The 19,408-nt window shown below is 34.9% G+C and overlaps 6 protein-coding genes across 7 annotated transcripts; 2 read left to right on the forward strand and 4 right to left on the reverse strand.

Annotated features, from left to right (window-relative positions):
• Nucleotides 1-276: 276 nt before the first annotated feature.
• Nucleotides 277-2,844, reverse strand: fbxa-111 (F-box domain-containing protein). Its single transcript, NM_074884.2, has 4 exons — nucleotides 2,769-2,844; nucleotides 2,639-2,716; nucleotides 2,010-2,589; nucleotides 277-1,961 (listed from the first exon to the last, which is right to left on the reverse strand). Exons 1-4 carry the CDS (start codon nucleotides 2,807-2,809, stop codon nucleotides 1,794-1,796), a joined length of 867 nt encoding a protein of 288 aa, NP_507285.1. The 5' UTR covers nucleotides 2,810-2,844; the 3' UTR covers nucleotides 277-1,793.
• fbxa-112 (DUF38 domain-containing protein) lies at nucleotides 293-1,246 on the reverse strand (the record flags this gene model as incomplete). The annotated part of the gene is made up of 3 exons (NM_074883.2): nucleotides 293-487; nucleotides 538-1,018; nucleotides 1,206-1,246. 3 exons carry the CDS (start codon nucleotides 1,244-1,246, stop codon nucleotides 293-295), a joined length of 717 nt encoding a protein of 238 aa, NP_507284.2.
• A 2,094-nt stretch (nucleotides 2,845-4,938) lies between the features above and the next one.
• Nucleotides 4,939-6,764, forward strand: clec-238 (C-type lectin domain-containing protein; the record flags this gene model as incomplete). Of its 2 annotated transcripts, NM_001368478.3 has the most annotated exons (8): nucleotides 4,939-5,017; nucleotides 5,063-5,113; nucleotides 5,579-5,641; nucleotides 5,687-5,745; nucleotides 5,787-5,892; nucleotides 6,092-6,287; nucleotides 6,336-6,383; nucleotides 6,432-6,483. In NM_001368478.3, the coding sequence occupies 8 exons, from the start codon at nucleotides 4,939-4,941 to the stop codon at nucleotides 6,481-6,483; spliced, it is 654 nt and encodes a 217-aa protein (NP_001355529.1). The 2 variants fall into 2 exon arrangements, with proteins under 2 accessions (NP_001355529.1, NP_507286.3); NM_074885.4 differs by lacking the exons at nucleotides 4,939-5,017; nucleotides 5,063-5,113 and adding an exon at nucleotides 5,187-5,331 and having other exon boundaries at nucleotides 6,432-6,764.
• Nucleotides 6,765-6,888: 124 nt separating this feature from the next.
• Nucleotides 6,889-8,001, reverse strand: srh-206 (Serpentine Receptor, class H; the record flags this gene model as incomplete). Its single annotated transcript, NM_074886.1, has 3 exons — nucleotides 6,889-7,383; nucleotides 7,434-7,627; nucleotides 7,674-8,001. 3 exons carry the CDS (start codon nucleotides 7,999-8,001, stop codon nucleotides 6,889-6,891), a joined length of 1,017 nt encoding a protein of 338 aa, NP_507287.1.
• A 1,662-nt stretch (nucleotides 8,002-9,663) lies between these two features.
• On the forward strand, nucleotides 9,664-11,212 carry clec-239 (C-type lectin domain-containing protein; the record flags this gene model as incomplete). The annotated part of the gene is made up of 7 exons (NM_074887.3): nucleotides 9,664-9,733; nucleotides 10,046-10,120; nucleotides 10,167-10,225; nucleotides 10,271-10,376; nucleotides 10,428-10,620; nucleotides 10,975-11,022; nucleotides 11,075-11,212. The coding sequence occupies 7 exons, from the start codon at nucleotides 9,664-9,666 to the stop codon at nucleotides 11,124-11,126; spliced, it is 603 nt and encodes a 200-aa protein (NP_507288.2). The 3' UTR covers nucleotides 11,127-11,212.
• Nucleotides 11,213-11,724: 512 nt separating this feature from the next.
• efl-1 (E2F/DP family winged-helix DNA-binding domain-containing protein) lies at nucleotides 11,725-18,810 on the reverse strand. The gene is made up of 7 exons (NM_074888.7): nucleotides 18,661-18,810; nucleotides 18,484-18,614; nucleotides 18,327-18,436; nucleotides 17,518-17,668; nucleotides 16,586-16,729; nucleotides 13,298-13,532; nucleotides 11,725-12,196 (listed from the first exon to the last, which is right to left on the reverse strand). The coding sequence occupies exons 1-7, from the start codon at nucleotides 18,806-18,808 to the stop codon at nucleotides 12,087-12,089; spliced, it is 1,029 nt and encodes a 342-aa protein (NP_507289.1). The 5' UTR covers nucleotides 18,809-18,810; the 3' UTR covers nucleotides 11,725-12,086.
• Nucleotides 18,811-19,408: the final 598 nt, after the last annotated feature.

Raw genomic sequence — 19,408 nt, forward strand, 5'->3', positions numbered from 1 at the left:
TTGCGGGAATTTTGCAGACGCGTCTAGACTCAGACTTCTCAACTGATTTTTTACGGAAGAGTGTGCTGATACATATATTATGGGACAACCTGTCACCAAGTGTACCAAGTGGATCTTTCACAATATCTATTCAATGACGAACACACCTACTGCAACAAGGTGTTCTTCAACTATTTGACTCGCCATATTGGTGACGGTATCGAGACCGAATTAAAAAACGGTATTTTCAAAAAAATTTTCATTTCCAATTGAAAAGAGAACAACAATCACAATCGAAAATAAAAAGGTTTCTTCAAGTCTTTTTGATTATCACCGAGTTAAAGCTGAATGTGAGTTGAAATTGATCGACTTTGAATTCAAGCCCACGAGAACGATAGCGAGGGATTTCATCATTGAATTCTGGAACAAAAACTCTCACAACCTCCTGCGGAATGTTTTCCTTCACATCGATTTGGCCATATTCGAAATGAGCGGACTTCAGAAGAATCTGGAAACAAGTCTTAGATTAATTTAAATATTAAAAGTACTTAAATTCACATCTCTAATTTTAATTGCATCAGAAACTGCCAATTCTCCCAACGGAACACAGAAAACGGTCAGATGGAAGAGGTTTTCAATTGGAAAATTGGAGGAGATTATTGAATAGACATAAATCGATTTCGCTCGTTTCCATTGTTCCGATTCAACTATATCAATGAATTTACAAATTTCTCCCGAATTCTCCACTCCATTTTGTGCAATAATGATTGTTTCGAGAAATTCAGGTTTGAAATGGGACAAGAAAGATAACATACGCTGAACTCCAGGTGCCACCAGTTGGACATGTTTGCAGTGAGTCTGATTTTTCGATTGGACTAGTTCTTCGAACCACTTAACTATTGTGTTATGATTGTGGTAAACTATGATATCCAATGAATCCAACTGAAGTTCCGAATTCTTCATCAACACTGATAAACACCCCAGGAGTGAATCCAAATGAGTATTTTTCTTCGATTTGCACACGCCGCGGAGAATACATCTGAAAATTTGTTATCTTGATTCAAATGACAAAAACTGAGGTTATATTACTTATTTTTGAAATCCATTTTGTCAACAATCTTGCTGGTTTTAGAAATTGGCATGGAATTTTTTTGATCTACATAGATATGTTTATGATGTTGCTTTCTCTGCGTTTCGGGTAAAAAATATTTGAAAAAAAAACTAACATTTTGCAAGATTCCAACTGATTCAGCAGGTTGTCGGTCATTTTTCGGGTTCTGAAAACTAACAGAGAATATTGTCACACTTGATAAACGAAGAGCACGCACAAGTGAGCAAAATATCATATCAGAAACCTTGCTCTGGAACATTCTTGAAACTTCTATGAAGAAAGTTCAGGAACGTGTCAAAAAGAAAAATTAGATTTAGAGACTTCTAGAAAAAAGTGAACCTTTTGAAAGTTTAAATTAGAAAAAATAAAAGCAATTTCAATTTACTATTAGCAACAAAACCTAACAAGCTCCACCCACTTTAAAAATGTTCATTGTTTAACAAACACCTATGAGCTATTTTTCAAGGGATTGTCTGTGTATCATATTTACTCAGTGTTTCTCTCATTATCTCTCAATATTTTTCAGAGAACGACTGATCAGACCAAAATGACCAACCTAATGAATCAGTTGTATTCTTGTAAGATGCCATTTTTTCACGCTTTACAGAAAATAACTGTGTACTTCTGAAGTTGAAGCGGCATATTTTTCAAACAAATTGTTAATTTTCATTTGAAAAAATCAACCAGAATAGAAAAGATTTCTTTAAATCTTTTTAACGTTCAACGAATTTAACTTAAAAGTGAGTTCAAAATTGTCATAGCGAAAAATATTATCGTTGAATTCTGGGTTGAAAACTCTCAAAACATCATCCTGGATTTTGTTTTTTACATTGATTTGACCAGCTTCAAAATGTACGGATTTCAGGAGAATCTGAAAACAATTCGATTGGCTTTTAGAATACAAGTTTTTAAAGCTCACATTTCTGATTTTAAGTGCATCAAAAACTGTTAATTCTTCTAGTGACACAGAGAATTTGCACAGATGAAAAAGGTCTTCAATGGGAAAAGTGAAGTAACTCAATTTGTTCATTGAATGCAAAGTAATTGATTTTGCTTGTTTCCATTGTTCCGTTTCAATTATATCAAATGCTTCATCGTTTCCTACTTGCTCGAACGTAGTTATGACAATCTCTTCTAGAATTCCAGGTTTAAAAAGGGGCAAGAAAGTTAACACATCATCAAATTCAAACAGATAAAGTCCAAAATGTTTGCAGTGAATCTGATAATCTAATCTAGCAATTTCCTCAAACGAATCCACTACAGTTTCCTGATGTTTTCCTGATGTTGAGGCATAAAATGATTTCAACTGAAGTTTCGGGTTCTTCCACAAACTTGCCAAATCATCCAGTATAGCATACAGATTGTAGTCAAACTCAAATGTTGAGTTGATAGTAAGAACACTTTGGTTTGACTGGAAAAGAACATGTACTTGCTCAATTTCCGGGTCTCTGTTATCAATGACGTTTCTCAGATTCCGACACACTCTCCGGAGAGAAAATCTGTTGGAAAATAGTTCAGATTAGGTGGATTAACAAAAAAAAAGTATACCGAAAGATTGGATCCAACTTGTCAAGAATCCTGTTGATAATATCCAATGGCATACCAGATAGCGAGGGAGCGTGGGCGCTGAAAAACATAAGTTTTTTGAAATAAATAATATTTCTGTTGAAAAACTAACATCTTGCAAGAATTCAACTGTTTCGTCAGGTTTTCGGTCATTTTTTTGGGAAATTAGATGAAGAGCCGTAACTTTCTGGAAAAATAATAAGGAATATTATGACAGTTGAGAAAGACAAATTAAAAGTAAACTGAAGGAAAATAACTTTTATTGTAAGATATGGTCAGTAAATTTAAAAAGGAGCCTGCAACTATTTGAAAAGAAAAAGGATAAGATAAGATGAGCAAGAGAAAAGTTCGGTGTAACTCAATAAAATACACAGACAAGACTTTTAAACACTCAAGGATGTTTGTTTTCTTTACGGTTTCGAAATGATCGATCGGTTTGCACGCCAGTGGAGGTTGGAAAACTTTTGTTGCTAGGAAGTTTATAGACTGTTAACTATAAGACATATTAATGGATGTTGTAAGGATCTTTGCCTTACTCGACCTCATATTTCGATCATTAAATAAGCTAAATAAATCAATACATTTATTTCCTTCTTTACGGTAGTATTTTACAGAGTTCCGACGATTCGCTCACGCTCATCGACTGCACACGCTCAATACTAGACCCACACGCACACAGGAGGAGAGTTGATCTTGACCCACAGCGGGCGCGCACGGATTCTAATTTCCCTGCTTTCTCTGCGTCTCTCGCCGGCGTATATAAGGCGGCGAGAGCGCTCATTCGAGGCCTTTTTACCATTTATCATTCCATTTCTCACTATGATCGATCGGTTTGCACGCCAGTGGAGGTTGGAAAACTTTTGTTGCTAGGAAGTTTATAGACTGTTAACTATAAGACATATTAATGGATGTAATACATTTCAGACTTTTTCTCCGATTGTAAAACTTCAAACATCCGGGCGGAGAAAAATAAATTTAGCTTTTCATAAAAATGACTTTTTTCCTAGAGATCTTCAAAATCATTTCGCAAGGATGTAACTGGCTGTGATATGTATGGCGCAATTGATTGTCCCAGTATCTAAAAGAAAGATCATAGGGTTCTTTAATGTTTCCCGAATATCCACACCGCATTGTTCAATCAAAATTGTTACGAGAACTTCAGGTTTGAAATGTGGTAAGATAGGTATTACGATGAACTGCAGCTAGATACCTCCAATCAGACACATTCGCAGTAAATCTGTTTTCTCAATTCGGTTCAAAACAGATAGTTGATTTACGGAAAAGTTTTTATGTTCCTACTTTAGGTGATAAAGTAAGAAAAAATAGCAAAATACTTCCTCCTTAGCTGAATCAAATGATCAGAAAGAATTTCTTTGCTAAAGATCTTCATAGGCATCTTGTAAAGATAAAACTGGATTAAATAGGTATGGCGCAACAGATTGTCCCGAGAGAAAGCCAACAGAGATGACCGATTATCGACCTATCCCTCACCTTTTTTTACTGTCGCACAACAATGGGAAACTGATTGATCCCAAAGGTCTCCAGATCGATAGTTTTGATTTTCAGAAATTTCTGCTGTGGGGGTAGATAGCTCAGTCGGTAGTGGTGGCCGCTAGCAATCTGTAGGGCACGAGTTCAAGCCAGGCCTCACCCCCTAGGTTCACCTAGCCTCTATTGGGAAGTGGAGCAATCCACGACTGGATTATCGGCCACAGTCCCCGGCTAGGACGTGGCTTAAATTATAGCCAAGTGGGACCACCACCAGATACTGTACCTGATTCCCAGATCCACAGTGCATAACTCTTCAAGAACGGAACATCCTTTAATCCTTTTTGTCCTGACTGTCAGAGCGCTAAGCAGCAAAGAAAAACGTCAATTGTTAGCCAAAGACATGATACTCTATTCCGACAGCGGGACGTCCCGTTCCCGTGAAAACACTCAAAAAACGGGACAACGGGACAAACGGGACTTGACACCCTTGCTTGTCACACGGACAAAAGGTTACTGTAACTTGTGATTAGGTACAGTAAAAGAATATGCGTTCCCACTATTTTAAAATTCTTCTTTGTTTTTGTAATGAATGAAGAAACAAACATTTGAAATGAAACTCTAGAAATCATAAAACACTTCCTCCTTAACAAAATTAAATGATCATGTATGCATTTTTTGTTAGTGATCTTCATAGCCTTTCTGCAAGGATAAAACTGGATTTGATAAGCTAACGGAGGTAGGTCTGGCATCAAATCTCAAAATATCTCTCACTTTTTATCCTGCCGTAGACAATGTTCCTTGCCATTCCAATTCTTCTTCTCCTCCTTCCCGCGCTTATCAATGCGTGTATCCCCACGCAACAAGTGGAAAGTAATTGATCCCTTAGATCTCATGCCCAGAAATTACGAGTTTCAGCAACTCTTGCTCCGACTACAACAGTTTTTGTGGCACCTACTACGACTACATGTAAGATTTTTAAAAGACTATCCACTCGGGGTGGGTGGGGCTTGAAAAGATCAACTGTCCACGGCAAGCGACAATGGGTGATTGTTTCGGCATTGTCCTTTCTGGGAAAAATCCACGCAAAGACAGGATCAAATTGAGATCGTCCTATATGATTTGTGTCTGCTTTTTTGTACTTATTTCTGCCGTTAACTCTTGTATTCCAACTCAGCAAGTGGAAAGTAAGTGGTAAAACATAAATTTTTTGAACTGAATATATTACTCAATAGTTTAGTTTTTCTGTAAAAATATGAAGTTAGATTTGAGAGAACTGCCAAAATGCCCACTTTGCCAGAGAGTTTCGATTGTCGCACACTCCTGGCATAACCTAGCAATTTTCTAGGATTGTTTGGGGAACATAAATTTATTAAAATCCAGATTAAACGCTTCAAATTAAAATTTGTATCAACAATTGTCGAACGTTTTCAGCCACAACTACCACAACGACCACGACAACTACCACTACAACGTCTACAACCACAACCACTCCCAGTTAGGTTCTACACAATTTCATTCTTCAACGATTAAAATTTTCAGTTCCGTGTCCAACAGACTGGGAGCAATTCGAACGACCTAGTGGGACATGGTGCATTAGGGTGAGACGATTTGAGAGAATGAATCACACAAAAGAACTTAGGTGTTTGTTGGATCTGGACCACGTTCAAATGCAGATTCCATGTGTTCTGTGCAGGGAGCAGTCGTCAGTGGTATTCAAAATCAGGAGGAGATAGATTTCATAGTTGGTGAGTTTAGTGTTTGGTTAGAACAATATCCTTGGAAAGATCTTGGGAAGACTTTGGCCAGATTTTTGATCAGTTATTGATCGGGCAGTATAAGAAGTAGTATTTCCAATTTCGGTCAAAGATCTGCCAAAAGTTAGAACAACTATCAGACATTACACAGTAGATTGATGAACAGTGTATTATCAATACTTGCTTCCAGGTTCCTGGATCTCTATGTATGGTTCAACCGGTTCCATGTGGGTTGGTGCTCAGAGAACTGCCGCATGTTGGACTTTACAAGGCCAGACCGCAGCCTGCTCAAAAACCACTTCTTTTGAATGGACAGACAACTCGGCGACCGGTACCGATGGTTATGTTTGGAATAGTGCAGTGGAGCCGAACAATGTAGGCGGAATGTAAGTTGTAAAGCTACAAACGTTTCGGACTGAAAACTCTTATTCCAGGGAACAATGTCTAGTTTTGACCTGGACAGGCCTGATGTCTGATCAAACGTAAGTTGGAGAACATTTTACACTTTTCAGTGAACATATTTTTTGCAGATGCGCTCGTACTGATTATGTTGGTTATGTGTGTGGAAAAGCGCCAATGTGAATACGCTGCGGGGAGATTTCGCTTCAAGTTGCTTCAATCTGATAGTGAGCTACCCACTAGGCTCGGTCCCTGGCGTCCAAAAACATGATCCAACGAACACGAAGTCTGTTTTCGGCTTCAGTTCCAGGTCCATGACCCACCTATCCCCAAGCCTTTCTAAAAAAGACAATCCGATCAATAGGCCTGCCTATTGATTTTTTTGGTTTACATCACTTGAAGTAACTCGAAGCAAAATCCCCACAAGTTACCTTTAATAATAATAAAACATTTTGAATATGGTTTTTTATACAAATTGTTTTTGGCAGGGGTTCCTCTCAATACCCGTTTGCCAGCGAATCTCAGTGTTTTACGAGCCGATATGGAAAAGTGATTTCAAAAATATCATTCATTTCAACAATAAAAACCTTACAACACGACAATCTTTGACCTAGAAATAGTGGACAACTGTAAAACTTTCAATCTTTTGACCTCCGGTGTCTTCACAATCATACTCGACAAGACTTCTCGGTAAGGCCTGTGAAGAACCATCATGGCTATGGTTGAGATTAGTCCATGAATCGACGCAATAACCAGTAAACAATTGATCATTCCTTGATTATAATACGCCAGAAAAAATGCAAATATAAAATAGAAAAGAGGTACCATGAAACAAATAATTGGAGCCGTGCTCTGCACTATCACGGCAATCAGGAATTGCTTTTGCATTTGGAAGGTTTTCAGAGACATTTTTTTCTCTTTCAGCTGAGTTAAGCTACTCGAAACAAGACACAAAACAAAGAATAAAATTTGAATTGTTACTGCTGCCACGTTTAACACTATCATGAGCATTGGATAACGCATGTCCTCAATTATCACATAGATAGGTGCTTCGTATATTTCACGGGGTAGGCAGGGAAGAGTCTGAAATTTTCAACAGTCTCATTCTTATAGCTAAATATTTCCCTGAATACCTTAAAAAGCTCCTTTAATGCGCTTTCTTGATCCGGAATTAAAAATACACAGCACGCTAGGTGCGATGGGTAGACTATGTATTGATACGGTAGGAAGAATGGGCTCACTAGCTTTTTCCATTTTTCTACCCAACGAAACTTGCAAATTACACGGAATCTACTTTCGAAAATGCCAGAGATCGCAATGAATACGGCTGAAACTTGATTTTTAGTTACTAGGCGCTAACTAAAAACATTCACATTGCAAGGATAGTACTGACACCGCCATAGTCACAAGAAACGAGTAGCTCGAGAATTTCAATAATCCAAGCGAATATCCGGCCAGCCTAGTTGCCAATATAAACGGAATACCCAAAAGTGTCACAGAATTGTCGAAGAACATGACGGAAACGTGCAAATTTAACAAATACCACTTCACAGCCTTCATTTGCGCAGGAGTTTTATATAAGATACAGTATAGCCCGAGTAAGTGGAATGGAGTGACAGTTGCAGTGACAATATGCATTGATATGGCTAGAAATTGTGGGGAATCGAGAAAATTAACGTCGGGGGTGCATGAGGTATTCATTATTATTGTGGGTTTCCGAGTTTATGGCAGGAGTCGTGATTATGAAAATCACCTGTTTTGGACATTAAGAAATAATAAATGTTTAGAGATTGAAAATTAGTAAAGGAATCTAACATCTAAGAAAAAAAAGTAACTCATGCAACACACAATTACAAAAATATCAGCGGAACTTTTTGATCGAAAAGAGAGCTGTCGATTTGGAATGGAATTTACGAATTTACAATGTTTTAACTACCTTACCAAAAACTGAAACATGTGTTTATTCAATTCAATTCATTCAACGGGATTAAATTTCTCTAACCGAGTATTTTAAAGTTGCTGAACCCTTCCAAAAACTTGAACAAAGAAATTGAACACTGACCATTTGGCCAAATTCAGGAATAGCTACCGTATTTTCTCTAAGAGTCTTGCACCCATTGTTAAACTTTGAAAGTTTACATATATTCCAGTTGGCGTGTGTTTTATTGAAAAATGATCAACTGACAAAACACCTGTTAGGTGTTTTTCTATATAATTGCAGTTGAAAATTTATTGATTTTTTTAAACGAACCGAGTTATAACTTTTTAAAGTTGAGTAGTTGGGTGCAATCCTATTAGAGGAAATACGGTAAATACTTCCTCCTCAACACATTTGATCATGTAGGTATTTTTTGCAAGTTATCATCTTAGCCGTTTCACAAAAATTTGATATGATAACAGGATTTGATAACTATAGTGCATAAGTGAGCACCAGCGGAATTATTAGCAAAATCTGATGAATTGGAATAATTTAATTCTCGGTTTGAAATTGAACTAACTATGTTTCAAATATGTAAGATTAAAATCGAAACATTTTTTTTTTTCAATTGAGTATGATGATGTTATTCTAACATCAGTCGTGGGCCGCACCTGATGACCCCAGACTTTATGAGCTGACTTTAACTGAAGTAATCCTACAGTACTCCTACCTCACTACCAAGAGGCAAAACTTCTAGACTACATAGACTACATAGACTACATAGACTACAAACTAGAAACTCATAGAGTAATAGGATACGGTGAATGACTCTAACATAGTAGTGCCAAATGGATAAACCACCAAAAACTTTAATTGAAAAACTGAACTCTGGTGGGCAAATCCTGGAAGAACTAAATACTTCCTCCTTCACGCAATCAAATGATCATGTAGGAATTTTTTGAGAGTGATCATCCTCGCCGTTTTGCAGAGATGAAACTGGATTTGATAAGCCAACGGAGGTAGTTGTGGATTCAAATCTCAAAATATCTCTCACTTTTTATCCCGCCGTAGAATATGTTCCCTGCCATTCCAATTCTTCTTCTCCTACTTCCCACCCTTATCAATGCGTGTATCCCCACGCAACAAGTGGAAAGTAATTGAACCCTTAGATCTCATGTCCAAAAATTACGAGTTTCAGCAACGTCTTATGCTCCAACTACGACGCGGTTCATGGAGCCTATCACCACTACTTGTGAGATCTTTTTAAATTGTAAAAAGGCGTGGGTGGGATTGGGAGGGGGGTGGGGGGCGTTTCAAAGATCATAAGTCCACTTCGCCAACGACAATTGTGGGACAATCGAAAGCGGCGATTGCTTAAGCGTTTCGGCAGTGCCTTTTCCGAGATAAAACTACGCCAAGTCAAGATCAAATCGAGAACATCCATTATGATTTGTGTCTGCCTATTTGTACTTATTTCTGTTGCCCGTTCATGTATTCCAACTCAGCAAATTGAAAGTAAGTTGCCTACCGCTTAAACTGTTTGTCGGTTTTACATATTTTCGGAAGTCATATTCTGCGATTAGTTGATGATCATAATCTTCCAAATGAAATTTTTTTAAAATTTCTCTGGTTCAAAAGCCAAGAATCAGGTTTTGATCAAACCTAGGGATGTACTGTGAAAATACTTTCTCGCAGATTTTCTTTACTGGCGAGGGAAGGGGGACTGCATCGTTTCACCACTGTTAGGCTAGCTTGGGGTCTGTCAAAAGCCCGAGTAGGCAGACAGTTAAGTCTTTGTACCTACCTACCAAAGTAAAAAGTTTCCAGCCACCTCGGCACCAATAACCACTACAACAACTACCACAACTACAACGACAACATCTACGACCACAACAACTCCCAGTTAGGTTCTAGCCCAATTTTATTCATCAACTATTAAAGCTTAAAGTTCCGTGCCCGACAGGCTGGGAGCAGTTCGAACGACCTAGTGGGACATGGTGCATTAAGGTGGTTCTAGGGCAAAATTTGGTTTCGAGAAAAAAACATATTCAGGTATTTATTGGTCTTGGAGATAAAGCAAACGCAGTGAGCATGTGTGCTGCTCAGGGAGCAGTAGTCAGCGGAATTCAAGATCAAACGGAAAGGGAATTCATAGTTAGTAAGTATAGTGTTGTGCTAAAAGTGTGAGAATAATCGCGTCTGATTCCAGGTTCATATGTTTCATTGAATGGCAATACTGTTGGAGTGTGGCTTGGCGCTCAAAGGACGGCCGCATGTTGGAGTTCACCATTGACCGCAACATGCTCGAAAACGACATCGTTCGAATGGACGGACGGCTCAGCCACCGGCAGCGATGCATTTATTTGGAATGTTGCAACTGAGCCGAACAACGGAAGCCTGAAGTAAGCGGAAGTTGCTAATTTTATAGTTTCGCGGACATAGGTAAAACGGGATTCTTGAAAAGAGGTTACAAAGCCGCTTTTCACTAAACTACATAAATAAATGTGTTCCTGAGTAGTACACGACTTTCCCACGCGCTGTGGCGATTGCACGTGGTGTCCCATTTTGGTTTGATCTCCAAGAAATGCGGGAGAAGAGACGTAAACATTTCAACTGATTTTGCATGGTTAAAAAAAATTGCCGCATTTTTTGTAGATCAAACCGCAGCCTGCTGACACCACGTGCGATTATCAACGGAGCGCGAAAAATGCAATGAGGAAGGCCAGAACCCCTCAAATACAGCTCCCACATTTCAGCGAACATTGTCTTCTCATGAACTGGCAAGGCTTCATGTCTGACCAATTGTAAGCTTCAGATTGTAATTTTCAGTTTTAGATATATCTAACATTTTTGCAGTTGCACTATACCCGATTATACTGGATGGGTGTGTGGGAAAAGGCCGATGTAAGTTCGTGTAATAATAATTTGATAATAATTTGGTTTTTGAATTTTATTTTTCTTACTCGTTTTAATAAAGGTTGACCAGATGAGAAAAACAGTTTTTTGTCCGCCCTGCTTCCCGGTTAGGCCTCCTAAGCCTAAGCCTGAGCCGAAGCCTATGACTTAGTCTAAGCCTTAGCACAAGCCTAAGCCTAAAGCTAGGCATAAGCATAAACCTAAGGCTAAGTCTAAGGCTAAGTCTAAGCCAAAGCCTAAGTTTATGCCTAAGCCTAAGCCTAAATCTAATGTAAGCATAAGCATAAACCTAGGCAAAAACCTAAGGCTAAGCCTAAAATCCCAAGCCTAGCCCAACCTTAGGCTTGAAATACAGGAACATTTTCGAATTTTTCTATTTTAGGTTTCGCACTGGAGCGCATTAGCTCACATGAGGGAAGCGCTAGAACCTAGGCAGGTAGGCAAGTGGTAGGCACGATGAAATTTAAAAAAAGCAACCTCGTGTCGATTTACGCAGCTCGTGTACTCCGCGTGGAGAAGTGTTTGGGGCTAAAATTCCCCAATTTGGACAATTTTCACTGATTTTTTAAAGCTTTAAGCATTCAAAAACGTCGATTTATCCCGTTTTTATTGGGGTTTTCAAGTGAAAATCCATTAAAATTGAACAAAAAAAAAACGTACAAATCCAAGTGAAAAAGTTCAGTTTGAATACAGAAAAAAGTGTGACAAATAATTTAAAAATCTGAGAAATTTTTGAAAAATAAAAATTTGGGATAGAAATTGAAATACGTTAGGTTTTCTCCAGAGGCACATTATGAATTGTGTGGGCACTGTGGATGGGAAAATAATAACATTTGGAGCCGAAACATCGATAATTTTTTTGGGGAAAAATTTGGAATTTGGAGTAAATGAATAGATGTAAAATGAGAAATGGTCGCAGAATTCGAAATTTAAAAAAAAAATATTAAAATAATTAATCTCCGTACAAATCGACTATAGAATCTCCTCGATACTCGTCTCCGGTGCTCGAATAAACGTAGTCATCGCTGGCCGGTGGTGGCTCCAGATGCTTCATCGCTGGGACTGAAAAAATTGGAAAAGTAACATTTTTTTTGCTGTAAAAAGCTCTTAAACTCAGAAAAACCCACAAAAGAACCACGGAAAAAAATCTAGAAAACTTCCAAATGCGACCAATCAGCGATTCACTCCGCCCACTTTTCAACCAATCAGAAGAAGTGGGCGGAGATCGAAGACGCTGATTGGTCGTGGATTTTGGAGGAAATGCCAAAATTTAAAAATCAAGCATTCTTTCGGCATTTTTTGTGGTTTTGTGGTTCAAATTTTGATTTTTGGTGAAAAAATATTTTTTTTTTAAATTTGAAATCAAGACTAAGTGAAAAAGTTTTTTTTTAATACTAGCAGTTTTTTTAAAATAAATTTAAATTTTTTACAATTTCAGCTCATAACATTTCGGAAAGAAACGTATCGCCTTTTCAATTAAAATTTTCTAAAAAAAAAATTTACAACAAATTTTTCGGATTTCTGAACACTTTTGAGGAGTTTTAGGGTTTTGAATTTTTTTTTAGAAAATTTATTTAAAATTTAAGTTTGTGGGGCAAAAAATGCTGGAAAAACGTTTTTTTTTCAAACTTTTCGTTCATAAAATGCGAAAAATAAAATTAAAAAGAAGAGGTAATTTTCCCAAATTTTCCCAGTTTTTCTGTAATTTTTAAAAGAATTTTATGTAATTCAGTTTATGCTTTTTTTTGTGAAAATTTTCTCAAATTTTTTGGCGGATTTCTAGGTTTTCCGGTTTTTTTTTTCAATTTTTTTTGTTAAAAAACAGTTTTGATGTTTTTTTCGCTTAAATTTCAAATTTTCATGTGAAAAAATCTGAGAATTATTTTTCGATTCGAAAAACTCTAGAAAACGGTGCAGAAAACAAAAGGAAAATGTTTTTTATCAGAAAAAGTAAATTTTTTGGATTTTTTAGCTTCGAAAAAACGTCCATAAAAGTCCAGTTTTTTTGGTGTTTTCTTGGAAAAAATGATGATTTTTCCAATTTTTTTTTTCAAAATTCTTCATTTTTAAGCTATTTTTTAGCTACTTTCAGTGAAAAAAATCCATTTTTTCTCAAAATTCTGCTTTAAAAAATAAGCAAAATTTCCAGCAATTCAGCAGCACCTTTCTGCTCAAAACCAAACATTTCATCATCATTGATCGTCCGCCGATTCCGATATCTTGAATCATCCATCATTTCATCTGGAGCATCAGCGTCAACGTGCTCTTCACCAGGCCGTTTTGCTCGTTCTCTCTGTACAAAATCATGTAGCTCATGGTTGGAAACGATGGCGGCTCGGAGGGGTCCAGAGGGATCTTTCAGGTAACACCAAGATGGTCCACCGTGTATCTCGACTTGCTGCAATTTTTTTTATTGGAAAAAATGGGGAAAAAATAAAAATTGAAAATTTTCGATTTTTTGTTGAAAAAAAAAATTTTTTCCGGAATTTTCTAAAATTTATCAAAAATTTTATAAACAATTTTTTTAAAATTTTTATTCTGATTTTTTTTTAATTGTCTTGTTTTTTAGAGCCAAATAGAGCGAAAATTGCGTTTTTTTTTTTGAAAATCTTTTTCAGTTTTTTCAGGAATTTTCTGAAATTTATCGAAAAAAAATTCTGTGAATTTTAAAATCAATTAAAAAAAATTTTTTTTCTGATTTTTAACAAAATATTTTGAAAAAAAACTATTTTTTTTGTATTTTACGACAATTTTATGAAAATCGTCAAATTTCCATTAAAAAACCGCCAAATTGTGCGAAATTTACAAAAAAATTCTGCTTTTGCTGAATTTAAGAAACAAGTGTAATTTTTTCAAAATCTTTTAGAACAAATAATTTGTAAATTTTTAGAATTTATTTTTCGTCGTTTTTCAGCCAAAAATTTATTTTTTAAATACTTTTTTACAAATTTGCATACAAAAAAAGCGAAAACTGAGAAAAAAAAAACACAAAAATTTTTTGTGTAGATTTACGCAGCTTGTGTAGTCCCCGAAGAGAAGTTTTTAGTTTTTTTGGCAGAAATTTCGGTTTTTGGACAGTTTTCTAGGTTTTTATGCATTTCACATAGAAATAATGCTTTTTTTCGATCAAAAATCGACTTTCTGCAATTTTTTTAAAATTTCATTGGAAAAAATGGGGGAAAATAAAAATTGAAAATTTTTTTTTGAAAAAAAAGAAGATTTTTCCGGAATTTTCTAAAATTTATCAAAAATTTTATAAACAATTTTTTTAAAAATTTTTATTCTGATATTTTTTAATTTGTCTTGTTTTTTAGAGCCAAATAGAGCGAAAATTGCGTTTTTTTTTGAAAATCTTTTTCAGTTTTTTCAGGAATTTTTTGAAATTTATCAAAAAAAATTCTATGAATTTTTTAATAATTTTTGTTCGGATTTTTTACAAAATTTTGTGTTTTTAACAAAATATTTTGAAAAAAAGTCTATTTTTTTGTATTTTACGACAGTTTTACGAAAATCGTCAAATTTACAACAAAAAAAAAATGAAAACTCGCCAAATTTTGGGAAATTTACAAAAAAATTCTGCTTTTTTTTTGGAAAAAAAGAGCATTTTTTTCCTTTTTTTTTTTTCTAAAAATTGAAAATGTTTCTTCTTTTTTTTACGTTTTTATTTAATTTTTTCGTTTTATCAATTTTTTATCCAAAAAAAAAATTATTTGTGTAGATTTACGCAGCTCGTGTACTCCCCGAGGAGAGGCTTTTACACTTTTTCAGCAGAAAATCAAATTTTTTGAAGAATGTTCGTTATTTTTGCTAAAAATCAGGGAAATTTAAGAAACAAGTGTGATTTAAAAAAAATTTTTTAGAACAAATGATTTGTAAATTGTTTAAAATTATTTTTCGTCGTTCTTCAGCCAAAAAAAAATTTTTGTTGATATTTTTTACAAATTTGCATACAAAAAAAAAAGCGAAAATTGAGAAAAAAAACAGGAAAATATTGTGTAGATTTACGCAGCTCGTAGTCCCCGAGGACAAGCTTTTACACTTTTTTGACAGAAGATTCAGTTTTTGGGCAGTCTTCTATTACGGGAACAATATATCATGAGAATGCGTACTTGGTGCATTTTATTTGACGCGCGATATCTCTTAGCGAAAACTACAGTAAGAACTCAAATAACAATAGATATTTAAGCATTTACTGTATGTAGTTTTCGCTAAGAGATATCGCGCGTCAAATAAAATGCACCAAGTACGCATTCTCATGATTTATTGTTCCCGTAATAGGTTTTTATGCATTTCACATAGAAATAATGCTTTTTTTCGATCAAAAATCGACTTGCTGCAATTTTAATTTCATTGGAAAAAATGGGGGAAAATAAAAATTGAAAATGTTCGATTTTTTTTTTGAAAAAAAAGAAGATTTTTCCGAAATTTTCTAAAATTTATCAAAAATTTTATAAACAATTTTTTTAAAATTTTTATTCTGATTTTTGTTTAATTGTCTTGTTTTTTAGAGCCAAATAGAGCGAAAATTGCGTTTTTTTTTTTGAAAATCTTTTTCAGTTTTTTCAGGAATTTTCTGAAATTTATCGAAAAAAATTCTGTGAATTTTAAAATCAATTAAAAAAAATTTTTTTTCTGATTTTTAACAAAATATTTCGAAAAAAAGTCTATTTTTTTGTATTTTACGACAGTTTTACGAAAATCGTCAAATTTACAACAAAAAAAAAATGAAAACTCGCCAAATTTTGGGAAATTTACAAAAAAAAATTCTGCTTTTTTTTGGAAAAAGGAGCTTTTTTTTTCTTTTTTTTTTCTAAAAATTGAAAAAGTTTCTTCTTTTTTTTTAACATTTTTATTTAATTTTTTCGTTTTATCAATTTTTAGCTGAAAAAAATTATTTGTGTAGATTTACGCAGCCCGTGTACTCCCCGAGGGGAGGCTTTTACACTTTTTTTAGCAGAAAATCAAATTTTTTGAAGAATTTTCGTTATTTTTGCTAAAAATCAGGGAAATTTAAGAATTTTTAAAAAATTTTTAGAACAAATAATTTGTATTTAAATATTGTTTAAAATTATGTTTCACCGTTTTTCAGCCAAAAATTTATTTTTTTGATATTTTTTTTACAAATTTGCATACAAAAAACACAGAAAAATATTGCGTAGATTTACGCAGCTCGTGTACTCCACGAGGAGAAGTTTTTACACTTTTTTGACAGAAATTTCGGTTTTTGGACAGTCTTCTAGTTTTTTATGTATTTTAAATTAAAAAATTCATTTTTCTCATCGAAAATTCTTAAAAAGAATTAATTTTGAGCAAAAATCAGCGTTTTTTTCAGTTAAAATCGGGTTTTGTACCCGTTTTTTCCAAGAAAAATATGAATTTTCCACAATTTTCCAGGTTTTTCCATTAAATTTTCATTGAAAATTCCAATTTTCGCGTCATTTTCTTCTCTACCTCCGGATCACTGAGCCGAACTTGTGTGCCGACTCTCGTTTGAATTCCAATCGTAAGATCTGAGCCTTGAATCTCGGCGAGCTGTGAACGGAGCACATAGCTGAGCTTGTTGTTCTCCACGGATTCTGTCATGTTTCGGAGGCTCTGAAATTTGAGAATTTCAGCGGTTTTGGCTTAAAACTGTCGAAAAATTGACCAAAAATTTCAAAAAAAAATTGTGGAAAATTTGGCTCAGATTGCCTGAAATTTCCTATAAATTTTCAGAAAAATTGTCCGCAATTTTAATGAATTTTTGACCATTTTTCAGCGAATTTTCCAGAAGTTTTGACTGAATTTTTAAGAAATTTTCTGCCAAATTTCAGCAGTTTTGGACCAATTTCAAGCAATTTTTAGCCGAAATTTCCAGAATTTATTTTACAAAATTTTCATCATTTTGGCACCATTTTTATCTTGATTTTCTCGAAATTTCATCCATATTTTTTTCAGAAAATTGGAGGAAATTTTGGCAAAATTTCAGCAGTTTTCAACGATTTTCAGACTAATTTTTCAGGAAGTTAAGTCAAATTTTCAGCTTTTTTCAGCGATTTTCAGCCCCATTATTTCTAAATTTCGGCTCAATTTTTAATGATGTTCAGCCATATTTTTCCAGAATTTTCGACTGAATTTTTCTATTTTTTTCAGGACTTTTTGGTTAAATTTTTTCCAATTTCCAGCCTTATTTCCAGTGATTTTTGCTCAATTTTCTATCAAAATTAGCCAGTTTTTGCTCAATTTTGATCAAATTTTTAGCGACTTTCAGCAAATAATTCTCAATTTTCGGCTGAATTTTTCTGAAATTTTTGGTCATTTTTCAGCCAATTTTTGCGTAAATTTGGCTCAATTTTCATCGATTTTCAGCAAATTTTTCATCAAATTTTCTGGAAATTCGCTACCTGCTGAAGCCATCTTTGACGTTGCTCAATGAGCTCTTCTTCCTTATTTAATTGCTCAATTTCAGCTTTTAATTGTTCCATTCGATCTTCTTCTTCTGTTGTGGCCGATTGTCGTTTCCCTTCCTTCACGTTTAGCATAAAATCACCGCCTCTGAAAACAAAAAATTGAGTTTTCCGGGGAAAAATGTGCAAAAAAGCGGTTTTTGAGCCGGAAAATAGAGATTTTCACCGAAATTGGAGCGAAATTGAGGCTATTATAGAAAAATTGGCTTTGAAAATGTAATTTTGTGTTAAAAATGACCTTTTCTTGTGTTTTCTGGCTGAAAACCCGATTTTCCACGTAAAAATCTGAAATTTTCAGCAATTTTCATGTTTTTAAGCTGAAAAATAAGGATTTTGCCACAAAATTGAGCTTTGAATTGAAAATTTAACTTTAAAAAGTGATTTTGTGTCAAAAATGAAATTTTCATATGAAAATTCGATTTGTTTCGGTGAAAAATCTCAAAAATTAGTGTTTTAGAAATCGAATTTATCGATTTTTACAGGAAATAGGAGCTATATTCCAAAAAATGTGATTTTCATCCATTTTGCCGGAAAGCGCCATTTTTTGGCTGAAAATGCGATTTTTCACGTAAAAATCTGAAATTTTCCGAAATTTCTTGCATTTTAAGCTTTTTGAGCTGAAAAATCAATATTTTGACACAAAATTGATTTTTTTTCTAAACATGTCATTTTTCTTGTTAAAATACGATTTTCCGCCGATTCATTGAAAAACGTCATTTTTCCTGCTGAAAATTCGACTTTCTTACTTCCACTGTATCATATTCTTGCTTCTTTTCTCAATAAGACCAATTCCTTCGAGAACATTCGTAATATCGTAGATTCGTCGCTTTTGCCGGACATTGAGCGCCTCGGCGGCCTAAAAAATACGAAAATTGCGAAATTCACGATTTTTTTCAAAAATACAGTGTTCAAATCGCATCTTCCATACGGTGAGTACTGAATCATTCGAATAAATCGTTTCGCCAACAATCCCAACGATTTATCGGCTCGTGTGCCCATTTGTGGTTGATCCAGGTCCTCATCCTCGTCGAAATCTGGAAATTTCGGGGTTTTCGGCTTAAAATTCGACAAATATTGTACCAAAATCAAAGTCAAGCTCATTGTCGAGCCCGAGCATCAAATTGTTCTTTATCGAGCTCTGTTTGGTCATTTCCAGCGCTTTTTGAAGCTCCATGTCAGATAATTGGCGGAAGCCGGGGTCTTCCATGTCGTTGTACGAGTCTTCCATGGCTGAAATGCGGAATTTTAGTTGAAAAATCCGATTTTTTGGTTAAAAATGAGCTGAAAAACGAGAAAAATCAAGAAAAAACGAGAAAAACCAAGAGAAATCAATTTGAATTCCCCTCCAAAATGCGAGAAATGATGAGGTTTCGTCACGGATTAGAGACAATGGGAAAGGTGGAGACGCAGACGAGAAAGGTGCAGTGGAGCGCGCTTGCACTCAAATTTCCGCGGGAAAAAGTTTCGCTTGAATGAGAAGATAAAAATGAAAGAAGTACGTGGTTTTTTGAATGTATAATAAGGGGAAATTTGAATTTGAAGACAAAAAAAGTTAGAACCCAAAAAAATTGGGCCCCGTTAGGTATTTGGCGGCAAAACCGTAAATTCAGATAAAATGGGGTTATTCAAGTAGTGTCGTGAAATTAACCATCACTTTTTTTTAGCCATCACTTTTTTGTTTTTGTGGGCTCAAATCAGTTTTAACAAAAATTGAATTTGTAAAATTTCGCCTCCTTTGGTATTTTCACGTGGTGTCAGGCTGTCCCATGCCGGTTTGATCTACAAAAAGATTGTGACGTCACCACGTTATTAAAGGTGGAGTAGCGTC

The sequence above is a fragment of the Caenorhabditis elegans genome, chromosome V (assembly GCF_000002985.6).
Source record: "Caenorhabditis elegans chromosome V".
Classification (NCBI taxonomy): Eukaryota; Metazoa; Nematoda; class Chromadorea; order Rhabditida; family Rhabditidae; genus Caenorhabditis; species Caenorhabditis elegans.

What these genes read in the sequence shown, in the direction of transcription:
- fbxa-111 (NM_074884.2), bottom strand. Translation starts at nt 2,809, where the DNA reads ATGACCGAAAACCTGACGAAACAGTTGAATTCTTGCAAGAT. An exon ending in CAGTTGAATTCTTGCAAGAT is followed by an intron (nt 2,717 to 2,768) that starts GTTAGTTTTTCA and finishes TATGTTTTTCAG; the next exon opens with CGCCCACGCTCCCTCGCTAT. An exon ending in AAGTTGGATCCAATCTTTCG is followed by an intron (nt 2,590 to 2,638) that starts GTATACTTTTTT and finishes ATTTTCCAACAG; the next exon opens with ATTTTCTCTCCGGAGAGTGT.
- efl-1 (NM_074888.7), bottom strand. Translation starts at nt 18,808, where the DNA reads ATGGAAGACTCGTACAACGACATGGAAGACCCCGGCTTCCGCCAATTA. An exon ending in GTCAAAGATGGCTTCAGCAG is followed by an intron (nt 16,730 to 17,517) that starts GTAGCGAATTTC and finishes CTCAAATTTCAG; the next exon opens with AGCCTCCGAAACATGACAGA. An exon ending in GTTTGGTTTTGAGCAGAAAG is followed by an intron (nt 12,197 to 13,297) that starts GTGCTGCTGAAT and finishes CAATTTTTTCAG; the next exon opens with TCCCAGCGATGAAGCATCTG.